Raw genomic sequence first — 12,267 nt, forward strand, 5'->3', positions numbered from 1 at the left:
TGAACACATCTGGTGCATTTAAGCAAGCACTGTAGCCAGTCCTTATCTGGTATTGGAACATGAGAATTATCATCATTTTAGTCTGACCTCTTGCATAGCTCAGGCCATAAAACTGCACTCCGTAAACCGCATCAAGCTCATAACTTCTGTTTGGCCACTAGAATAGCTTTTAGAAAGACATCCAGCCTTGATTTGAAGCCTTCAAGTTATGGAGAACCCACCATGTCCCTAGGCACATCATTCCAATGGTTAATTACTCTCACTGTTAAACATGAGCATCTTATTTCTAATCTGAATTTGTCCAACTTCAGCTTTGAATCACTGAAGCTTTTAATGTCTTTTTCTGGTTGATAAAAGACCCTTCTAGTTTCAAAAGTCTCTTCCTCAAGTAGGTACTTGTAGTTCATGATCACGTTACCTCATCACCTTCTCTTGGATAAACTAGGCAGAGCTTCTTACATTGCTCACATCTGGAAATGTTTTCCAGACTGTGAACCATCCTTATGGGTCTTTTCAGAAACCTTTCCAATATTTCAACCTCCTTTTTGAAGTGCGAACCCATTATTCTAGTAATGGTCTTGCTAATGTCACATTCAGGGGTAATACTACCGTCCTAGTTCTACTCGATATTCCCTTGCTTATCGATCAAAGGATCACATCCATCGTACCGGGAGCTCATGTTCCATGGGTTATCCACCATGACTCCTCGGTCTTTTTCACTGTCTTTGCAGCCCAGAATACTGCCCCTGCACTGTAAGGATGATCTGCATTGTTTGTTCCTAGATGTACGCATTTGCATTTAACTATATTAAAAATGCCTGGGCAGAGGCGTTAATTTTACCAAGCAATCCAGATCAGTTAGACAAATCATGTCTAACCGTCCTAACAGCTTTCTTTGACAGGATAACAAGCCTTGTGGATGTGGGAAAGTGTTAGATCAGATATGACTGGACTTTAGCAAGACTTTTGATACTATCCTGCATGACCTCATTAAAAAGGCGAAAGAAATACAACCTAAATGGAGCTACTGCAAGGCGGGTGCGTAACTGGTTAGATAACCATTCTTAAAGAGCAGTTATCAGTGGTTCACAGTACATCTGGAAGGGCATAACAAGTGGGGTCTCGCAGGGATCAGTTCTGCGTCTGATTCTGTCCAGCCCCGATTTAGATGTGTCATCACCAGTCTGGATGGAATAATCCATTGCACACATACGAAACAGAAAATGCTGTCTAGGAAGGAGTACTGCAGAAAGGTACGTAAGGGTCATAGTGGATCGCAAGCTAAATATGACTCAACAGTGTAACCCGGTTGCAAAAAAAGTGAATGTCATTCTGGGATGTATAAGCAGGTGTGTTGTAAGCAAGACACGAAAAGTCATTCTGCTCTACTTCACGCTGTGGCCAGATCTGGGCCTTGCTCTACACTAGCTTTCCTAATGCCAGTGTACTCCCCTTATTTCAAAATAACAAGGTGAGCGTCCACACTACCCATCTCGTTATTTCGAAATAACGGGCTGGTTCTTTCAAAGTAATAACTCCTGCTTGTCATGAGCAGGGCTTGACAAACGGCGGCGAAAGCTGCTCACCATCCCCGCACTGCACATGCGCAAGACCCGCATTGCACATGTGCGCGCTTCAAATGAACGGGGCACCCGGCTGAAATCTACTCGCCACGGGTGAGTAGATTCAATACTTTGTCGAGCCCTGGTCATGAGGAATAGCGCTTATTTTGAAATCGTTATTTCAGGAGTTATTATTTTGAAATAACTTCTTTCAAAATAATTTCCTAGTATAAACATGCCCTGGGTGCCACATTTCAGGAAAAATGTGGACACATTGGAGAAAGTCCAGAGAAGAGCAACAGAAGTGATTAAACGTCTAGAAAATATGACCTATAAGGGAAGATTGAAAAAAACTAGGTTTGTTTCGTCTGGAGAAGAGAAGACTGAGGGGGAACCTAATAGTTTTCTAGTACATCATAGGCTCTTACAAAGAGGAGAAAAATTGGTGTTGTTAACCTATGAGGATAGGATAAGAAGCAATGGGCTTAAACTGCAGCAAGAGAGATTTAAGTTGGACATTAGGAAAAACTTCCTGACTATCAAGGTGATTAAACACTGGAATAAATTGCCCAGGGAGGTTGTGGAATCTCCATCACCAGAGGATTCAACCACAAGTTGCCAGGGATGGTCTAGTTTTTACATAGCCCTGCCTTGAGTGCAGGGGACGGGACTAGATGACCTCCCAACATCCTTTTGAGCCTTACACTTCTAGGTTTCCATGATTTCCCATTTACAATTATTTTTAGATCTTTTATTTAAGCAGTTCTTAATCCATTTAAAATGGACATTTCGTACAGTGTACTAGTAATGATTCTGCCATACTTTAATTCTTTCCTGATTATAGTGCATATCCACCGTTCCCAAGATTTTTCCTGAGCTCACTCTTAGGCTAACTTGCCTATAGTTATTTGGGTCACCCTGTTTACTTAAAAAAAAATTAATGTCCCATTAGTTTCTCTTAAACAAAAAGGTCCAATAACATAGTAACCGGTTACAGTTCAGAAATCCCACAGCTAAGACTGTCTTTTGCATCTGATAATATGTTTTATACTGGATGCTACATAAGATAGATTCATGGAGAGGATGAGTGCTATTGGGCTAAGGTATGAGACTGAGACTTGGGTGACCTCATTTCAAGGCCAACCTGCCACAGAAATCCTGTTTGCCCTTGGTCAAATCACTTCATTTCTCTTTGACTCAGTTACCCATCTGTAAAACAAGGCTCCCTTTTTCCTTCTGGCTGTCTTATCCACACAGGATGTGGGGACACTGCTCAGGACTTACGCTGAAATTTTAAGAGGAGGAATCTTTCCAGCACACACAAAGCATGAAGCATGGTCAGCACACACTATGGTGAGTTTGACCGGTACTAAAGAATCAGCTAGTTGGCCAACAGGAATCATTATACCAGTGGTTTGACAGTGTGGTAGCTATGATGCTCCGAGCACCCTTATATAAACAGGGGGCATTTGAATAACAACTTACCCAGTTCATTTATTTGGCTCAGCAGCTCACGAGCATCCAGCTCCACCATGAGTTTGATAAAAACTTGCACGAATGGATTCTGCAGGGTATTCTAAGAACATAAGAACGGTCATCATAGGTCAGTCCAAAGGTCCATCTAGCCCAGTATCCTGTCTGCCGACAGTGGCCAATGCCAGATGCCCCAGAGCGAGTGCCAGAACAGGAAATCATCAAGTGATCTCTCCTCTGTCACTCATTTCCAGCTCCTGACAAACAGAGGCTAGGGACACAATCCCTACCCAACCTGGCTAATAAGTGTTGATGGATCTAACCTCCATGAATTTCTCTAGTTCTTTTTCAAACCCTGTTAGAGTGCTGGTCTACACGACGTCCTCTGGCACGGAGTTCCACAGGTTGACCGTGGGTCATTCTGCCAAATGACAGAGCAAGAGTGACATCCGTGCCCTTTGGCACCCCTCCATGGGACAAACGCCCTTCTCGAACTGAGTCTCTTCACTGGATTTCAATTACGGTGAGAAAACTTTAGCCAGCAATGGTGTCGTGCAAGCTCTAACAGCATGAGCCAATGCAAAACATTCACACTGATTTCACCAGGTACCAGATGGGTTCTGGGAAGCACTTTGGCCTGAATCCTCAGTGGTACTAAGACATTCGAATATGAGCAAATGCCATTTTTGGTGCATCTACACTGCCATGGGGAGCTCTCAGGAGCATGTTTCTTCAATCAGCAGGATGGGGTTGGTGAGGTCTGCCAAAGAGCGCCAAAAATAGCTGTATAGGTAATGATATGGCACTGTGGCATGGGCTCCTCAGACAGTTCCTTTTCTGTTGGCTTCAGAGCCCATGGTCCAACCCTGTGCCTACAGGTATTTTTAGAACACTAGTCTGAGTCTGGCGACCCTCCTGGGAGTTTCATGCCCACGGGCTCCAATATACTGTGTAGACATAACCCTGTAAGGCCCTGGACTCTGTCATAGCACAGTGCATAGGGGCCTGAGTGAGCCCCTGGCTGTCAGGTTTTAGCTTAGCTAATTCCACAAATGAGTCCACTCAGGCCTTGTCTACATGAAACGGAAAATCGTCACTGCCGTGATCGACCTTCCAGAGTTTGGTTTAGCGAGTCTAGTTAAGACGGTGATATGATATTACCTTGACTACTGGAATGGTTTGGTTTAAGGTAGTCAGTGAACTCATGATCAACGGCGACTTGTCCAGCCATTCCTGGGACTTTTGCATCAGATCAGCCATCTGCTTCAGAGTTGCGTTAGACTTTAAAAAGAAATAAAACCAAAAAACGATAAATAAAGCCACTTGAGCGCTTTACAAAAAGCTACGTTAATATTTCCCTGGTCCTTGCATAGGGCATTGAACAAGTTTTTCCTTCTTTAGGACCCGATTCCCCAGCCCCTCCCTGTACTGCTGTGTGCTTAAGCACACGCTTAACTTGAAAACGTCTTGAATTTTAACACATGCCTCAACCACATGTAGTTGCTTAAGGATTAACCTGTTTCAGTGCTGTGCGGAACAGAGCTGAACTTAAGCACCTACTTATATGCTTTCCTGGAGTGGGGCCTTAAGTATTATGACTAGTCTAAACTACAGACTTATATCCATATAATTACATTGCTCAAGGATGTGAAAGGTCCACACCCTAGAGCGACACAGTTTTATCTACCCTACACACTGCATAGAGTGTGCTGTGTCAGCAGGAAAAACTTAAAGCGTTTTAAATGTAGAATTGCTCTGAGATTAAGAATAAGGCCATGTCTACACTTCGCGGAAGATTGATGCTGCTGCGATCCGTTTTCCGGTGTTCAATTTAGTGGGTCTAGTGAAGATCTGTTAAATTGAACTCAGAGGGTTCCACCAGTAGCACCGGTACTTTTGCTCCTCATTAGGAGTAAGGGGAGCTGACGAGAGCGTTTGCTCCCGTCGACCTCACACTGTGTGTACAGCATAGAAATGAGATTTAAAATACATTAACTCCAGTAAGGTAATTAATGTAGCAGGAGTTGCAAATCTTAAGTTGACCTTCCATTCTCGTGTAGACCAGGCCTAAGAGTCTAGTTCTGTTAACCAAGAATCAACCATTTCCCTCCTGCAAAGCACCATCAGTAGCTACTAATGTTTATTGACCTCAGCTCCTTTTCTAGTTAACATAGAGCAGTGATCTGGTGCTGTCACAAAACTCTCAATATTTTCCTGTGGGGTTTCACAGAGCCTGGCTGGGGTGAAGAGCCAAAAGGAGAGCAGCTGCCAGTGACATTAATGGAAGATATTCTTACTGAAGGCAAGACCGATTTGATCTAAGGTCTTTTACAGAGAAACCCTTCCAAACCCAGCAATGCCCCTTCCATTTCCAGTGATGCTTGGATATTTCCTGCAATTGACACTATTTACCACATTCTCAAAGTGATAAATGATGAGTGGTCGCTGCCTCGTTAGCAATCTTCTTTTGCAATTAAGCCATAGGACCAAACTGGGAGTCCATGTACTGTCTGTGACTGTGACCAGCACCAAGGGCTTCAGAGTAAGGGGCAAGAAACCTCTGAGGTAGATCTTTATGGGATAACCTAAGCACACCAACACCAGCTCAGAACACCAGTTCAGAAGGACTTGCAAGCGGACCTAGCCTCATTATTTTTAGGAAGCACTCCATCAGTGATGACAGCTCTGAATGCCTGCAAAATTACAATCCAGCTTCCATAATTTCAGTGGGTCCAATCAGCACCCTGCCGTCAGTACCTCCCTCCCCATTTGGAATTGAAATGCCTTCAACAATTCTTTGCTGATGACTGATCGACATCCTTTATTCATCTCTGAACTTCTTAGAAGCCAGAGATTGCTCCCAGTTTGAGGCTGAATCAATTGTGTTGAACAGTAATGCTTCAAGATTCATTTTTTCCTCCAAGGGGGGTTACCAAATCAAATACTTCCAAGACAGGCAGAAAACAGAATTTTGCTGCTTCTCCAAAAAGCCAGCCCGCACCAGAGACAAAACTAGAAGCCCCATCTTTGGGATTGGCTTGACAAGAGCCCCTCTGAGGCCATGCCTCTACTTGCCACGCCGGAGATCGATCTTCTGGTGTTTGATTTAGCAGGTCTAATTAAGACCCACTAAATCGAATGCTGAGGGCGGCCCTGGTCGGTGCCAGTGCTCCTCACAGAGTAAGGGAAGCCAATGGGAGAGTGAAAGCCCTCTGTGAAGACAACGTCAACCTTGGCTTATGGTAAGGAGACTCCAGCTACGTATTTTATGTAGCTGGAGTTGTGTACCTTAACCCAACCTTCTGGGTCTACTGTAGACCTGGCCTTGGTATTCACAACAACAACATCATACCTTTTCCATGATTGCTCGAGTTTCCGGGGTGTCTGGTGTGTACAGAATCTTCCCGAGCAGCATAGGTTTGAGGAAAGACCATATTAAAGCTCCGGTAGAGGTGCTGACCAAATCCAAATAAAAGGATAAACAGAATGGAGCTGCAAGGAGAAAAAAAAACAGATAAAGCAGATGCACAGAAATGCCTGCTGTGTTTTTGTGGTTGTGTCTGATTAACATCTGCATCCCCCTCTTTGGTGGATGTAATACCTCTTGACAGAACTAATCCACCACCCCCCTCCCCTGGTTTCCTGTTGTGGAAATCAAGACAACTAGATTCTCATTGTTCTAACAGATTTTTCTGCCTCAAGATTAAGTGGAGTTGCATGACCCAGGAGGTGCTAATCCCTTCAGTGCATCTGGAAAAAAACTACATGTCAGGATAAAAGCTCTCACCTGTCAAGTCCTCAAACCTGTCCACCATGTGAATTGGGAGATTAGGAAGCATTGAGGCTTACTCTCAGAAGCCTGAGTTTTCCTTTCTAAAGCTTGAGGAAAAGATGTCCCCCCTAAATATAGAGGGCCAGGACCTTAGCAGGGGCAAATCAGCATAGCTCCGTGGAGCAGAACTATGCCGGCAGGCACCAAGTGGGGGTTTGGCCCAGAACAGCTGCGTTCTGGATCTAATCGGAAATGCTGGGGTCGGCTCCGAAATGTTTCTGTACCAAGGTTCAAAACAAATGGAAGCAGCTTTTGTTATATAAAATGGGAGGGCCGGATGCCAAGGGAAGAAAGACCTAGGCTGAGTCGAGGGTCTCTGTGGAAAGCAGTTGTCCCCTTCCAGTCACACTGACTCCCAACCGGGGCCCAATTGCCATTGAAGGGTTACTCTGGGTTTGGAGAGAGAGAGACAGTGTACGAAGGCAGAATTGGCAGATTCCCTGAACCAATATAGCAGAAGTGAGGAACCTAAGGCCCGGCGGCCGGATGCGGCTCCCAGTTTGCCTGGAGCTGGCCCCTGAGGCTGGAGCACACAAAGTCTACTAGCCTGGGCCCCACAAGGCTCCGGTGTGCAAGGGGAATATGGAGAATGTCTTATTCCCTCCCCACATCAGTGAGGTAGGTTGTTGTTTTTTCTGCAGTAGTAAATGCCTTGATGGCTCTCATCACCGTGTTGTTTTGACAGGTGCCCCGCTCCCTGCTTCTCACTTGTGTGTGGCCTCCGGCTAATTTTTCCATGGGTCAGTGTCCCCCCTTCCCCGACTCAAAACAAGGTTCCCCACTCCTGCACTATAACATCTTGACACAAAATTATACAGCCCATCCCACACAAACAGCTACATTGTGACACATTCTAATTCCATCATCAGTGCGCCACCCAGAACTGATACAATAAACCAGCTGGCAGAAGTCGGCATAGCGCCATTGATTTCAATGCAGCTTCGCCTATTTTAAAGCAGCCAAGGACTGGATCTGGGGCACTGCTGTGCCACTCAACATGTAGGAGCTAGAGCTGTTGCAATTTTTTTAAAATGTTGCCAAAAATGTCCCAACTTTGTCTGGGCTAAAAATGAATCCATGAAAAGAACATTTAATGGACTAAAAACACAGGGTTTTCCAATAAAGAAAATGGTATCAGAAGGGTTCTTGATTTAAAAAAAAAAAAATTTTAAATGACCATACATTTTTCATGTTGAAAAAAGCCATTTCTCAATTAAAAGTTTTGGCTGAAAAATTTCAATCTGCTCTCAGAAAGCTCCACTGAAGTTAGAGGCATTGCACTGGCTTCTCATAAACACCGAAGAGCACTGAATGAAGCCCACGCTTTTTTTTAAACTGAACCTTCTAACGAAGTCTCACTACATTCTCTGAGAAAGGGAACAGTTTCCGAGATTTCACATGTGACACGGCTTCCGCAGCAGACTCACTGGAATCCTGGGGGATGCCGTATTTCCTCATGATCTTCTGCACATTTTCATCCTGGATAGAAGCACCCGGACTTGGGGGATTTCCAAAATTAGGAAGCAAGGATTCAAAAAACAAGGGTGTGATTTCCTCGTTGCAGAGAGCTTTCGAAATGGCCTTAAATGATCCACGAGTTCCTGTTTGGTTGGTTGTTTTAAACAATGCCTACAGGACCAAAAACAAAAGCAGTAAGAAACACCTGCACATTGAAAGCACCTTATCTCCATGGGGGAGAGAAGCCACATTTATGCAGACTTGTTGGATAAGAGTTTAGCTGCCCACAAAACAAAGGAATTTACTTGGAAAAACAATGAAACCATCTGGCTTTGTCCTTTGAGTGCTTATTTATAAATATGAAGGGAAAGCATCAATAGCAAAGGATAATTTGTGCCGATACACATCGGCGACAGGTAAATTTACATAAAGGAGTTGAGGCCACAGTGATGAGACCTACTGGATGTGCCTTTGAGGGGTAGGACATCTTCTGTTCTCACTGATGACGTGGTGAGTTACACCCTCTTTCCTGATTACGCCACTTCCACACAGCTGTAAAGTCTTCTGCGTGCTCTCTCCTCTCCTTGCCCATGTGACCACCCCTCCGCTACCTACACCATTTCAAACAAGAATGTTCCCAGAATCCAGGCAGAGGGAGCTGACCTCTGGTTGTCTCCCTGGATGCATGGAGAGCTTCTACGGGTAACACTGTGTCTCTCCTCCAAAGGCATTTTAGCTCAGTGCCTTTCCCAGACACACACACACCTTGGAGAGGGGCACCTTTCGAGACCGCTGTAGGTTTCTGAATGAATTAATCGCATCTATCAGTGGGTGCAGGTCAGATGCCACCTGGTCCCTGAAATGCTCCATCTCTTTGAGGAGGCCTAACGTCTTGTCCATTGATTTTTGTAGTTCTTTGGGGAAAAACATCTAGAAGAGAGGGGAAGGAAGGAAACAGCCATCAGGACATACACACACAGATCTAGGGTTAATTCTTAGGGGGGGTCAGGTGTGGGATTTACAAAAGTGATTCGGAGCACAAATCCCATAGAAAAATAACAGGACTTGTACTCGCAAGTCACTTACCATTGATTGAAAATTCTACCCTGGAACTTTAGGTGTTGCTCTGAAGAACCTGGCTGTAAATAGTTCAAAAGGGAACTAGATGTGTTCATGAAAGAATGGTCCATCCATGGCTATTAGCCAAGATGGACATGGATGCACCCCCTAAATCTCTGACTGACAGAAGCTTTGGAGAGGAATACGGGGAGGTTCTCTCCAAAATTGCCATTTTGTCTACTCCCTCTGAAGCTCATGTACTGTCCACTGTTGGAGACAGGATACTGGGCCGGATGGACCATTGGTCTGACCCAGTATGGCCGCTCTTATGTCTTTATGTCAATCACGACAGAGCCAAGTTCACTGGCATACTCATTTGTTTACATTGTTCAGCCGGGCAATTCCTTAGCATTGTTTTAGATGTGTCAGAACCAGGCTTGCTTATTAAACAGACCTATTTTGACACGTGGTCTTCATCGACTGTAGCTACAGGCAGTGGAACCTCCGAGCTGCAAGCACCTCGGGGATGGAAGTTGTTCGTAACTCTGAAATGTTGGCAATGCTAAACAACATGGTACGGTTGCTCTTTCAAACGTTTACAGCTGGACTTTGACTTAATACAGATTTGAAACTGCACGATGCAGAAGCAAAATGCTGCATTTAAACCTCCTTAAATTTAAATGAAACAAGCACAGAAACTGTTTCCTTACCCTGTCAAATCTTATTTTAAACCCCCCCACACACACTTTTTCTAAGTAGTTCACATTGACACAATACTGTACTATATTTGCTTTCCCCCTCCCTCTATCTCTCTGCTGCTTTCTGATTGCCTACATCTGGCTCCAAATGAGGTTTGTGGTTGACTGCTCACTTCATAACACAGAGGTTCTATGGCGTGCTGAATATTTGGCAAATAAATCTTGCAGCACCTTTTAAAAGTCTGGGATTTAGTAGGATAACTAATTGATACAGTGACCCATAACCTAGTATCTTGTATCCATGGAGACCTAGGATGATTGGACTCTACCCTGGCAAGACTACCTTATGAGTCACATCCTAGGTTGCTGTAAATCAGTGTAGCCCCAATGGTTGTAATTGAGGTTTGCCAATTTTCACCAGTTGGCTCTATAACTGACAGTTGTCTTAAGGTACATGTTAGCGTGATTATGCAATAAAACATTATTAATTATTTCATGCAGAAGGCCAAATCCTCAGCTGGTGGAAACTGGCCTAACCCCGTGCCAATATTGTACATGGCCAGGGTAACTAACAAAAGCCACAAAAGTGCCCTAAAAAACAACACAAACCTTGTAGAGAAAGGTGGAAATGTCCAGGTGACGTAAAAGTATGACCCCCAGGACATAAGATTGACGGGCCCTTTCTGGAAGTGACAGGTTGCAGAATTTCCTCACAACTGGTTCTAGCTTTGGGTCGATGGAATGGATGTCACATGACTCCAGCTGGAGAAGCTGAGAAATGAGCTGTATTTGCAAAAAAAAAAGCAGATTTGCAAATTATTCAGTTGTTCCATGGCACAGGGGTTAAACTACTGCTTCTCAACTCTTCCCCAACATCATCTTCCAAAGCTGAGGACTAAAGCCAGATCTATACTACAGCAGAAAGTCAACCTAAGATACGCAACTCCAGCTACGAGAATAGCGTAGAAGGAAACGATGTACATTAGATCCATTTTTTGAGGTCTCCCCATGGTGGGAAGTCGACAGAAGAAACTCTTCCATTGACTTCCCTTATTTCTTGTGACCCGACAGAGTACTGGAGTTGACGGGGGCACCATCAGCAGTCGATTTAGCTGGCCCTTACTAGACCCGCTAAATCAAACCCGAGGAGATTGATCTCTATAGCATTGATCTTGGAGTAAATGAAGACAAGCCCTAAGACACATGCCTTCTCTTCCCCATTATTCCTATACAGAGAAACCAAGCACAACGGTACTACTGGAGGCACATTTTCCACAGGCTTACTTGACCATGGTGGTTTAGCTTTCCCAGCGACTGACAGAACTGGTGTTTGGTAAAAATGAGCTGTGAGACTGAATCCAAACAAGGTGATGGGGAGGTTCTGAGGCAGGGTTGGAAGAAGAAGAATTTGGAGCTGATTCATTGAGGAGAGCATGTCTATCCTTAGAATACATGATGCACTAGCTTAATATTTGAGCAATCACCAAGTATGTGGCTATCCACCAGTCACTGGTGTCAGTCAAAGAACATACCACTCCTGGTTTCCAGAGGCTACTCTGGCTTACAACGTTCTTGGTGTCTAAAACACGATAGATTTTGTGTCCCTTAGCCATTGTGTTTCTCCTTCTCCGTTCCCACAGGAGCCGAGATCTGCTGAATTGCATGCACTAATAGCCCCCAGATTTAATTATCCGAGGACAGAACTTAACAAGGATGTGCAGTTTACCAGAATGACCATAAACTTACCTGCGTTATGTTTTCTGGGAGAGGGGTTTCCACCAAGGCTTTGACACTTGCTGGGGACATTCCAGCTTTATTTCTGAGCTCCTCTTTGAGCTGGGTGACATTTTTAAACACCACCATTAACGTTTCTTTAAAATAAAAAAAAATATGATACAATAGTTTTTTCCAGCCTTACAGAACTATTACCCGGCTCAGTGCACAGCGCACCTACACGAAGGCAGCGGTAGAAAAACATTTTTGCCCAGACTGAAGATGTTGTGCATTTTGGTTAAGAGGAGCACTTAAATAGGTCTGAATTTGGATGGACCATTTGTTAATCTGTAAGCATCTAGTAGCAGGTCCAGGGATTGATGGAGCCATTCCTTTTGGGTCTTGCACCGGAGTACAGCAACTCTGACTCAATAGGAGTTTTGTAACTGACTTCAGTAGGCCTACAACTTAT

The 12,267-nt window shown here is 44.3% G+C and overlaps 1 protein-coding gene across 1 annotated transcript in view; it reads right to left on the bottom strand.

The window, feature by feature from the left end:
• ABCA12 (ATP binding cassette subfamily A member 12) overlaps nt 1–12,267 on the bottom strand; it is a 129,251-nt gene that overhangs the window by 79,241 nt on the left and 37,743 nt on the right. The window contains exons 15-21 of the mRNA XM_075933955.1: nt 11,829–11,953; nt 10,692–10,865; nt 9,091–9,255; nt 8,295–8,496; nt 6,388–6,527; nt 4,197–4,316; nt 3,048–3,138 (exon numbers count right to left, since the gene is read on the bottom strand). Coding sequence (XP_075790070.1) covers nt 3,048–3,138; nt 4,197–4,316; nt 6,388–6,527; nt 8,295–8,496; nt 9,091–9,255; nt 10,692–10,865; nt 11,829–11,953 — 1,017 coding nt within the window. The remainder of the gene's footprint in view (nt 1–3,047; nt 3,139–4,196; nt 4,317–6,387; nt 6,528–8,294; nt 8,497–9,090; nt 9,256–10,691; nt 10,866–11,828; nt 11,954–12,267) is intronic.

The sequence above is a fragment of the Pelodiscus sinensis genome, chromosome 7, assembly GCF_049634645.1.
Source record: "Pelodiscus sinensis isolate JC-2024 chromosome 7, ASM4963464v1, whole genome shotgun sequence".
Taxonomy (NCBI): domain Eukaryota; kingdom Metazoa; phylum Chordata; order Testudines; family Trionychidae; genus Pelodiscus; species Pelodiscus sinensis.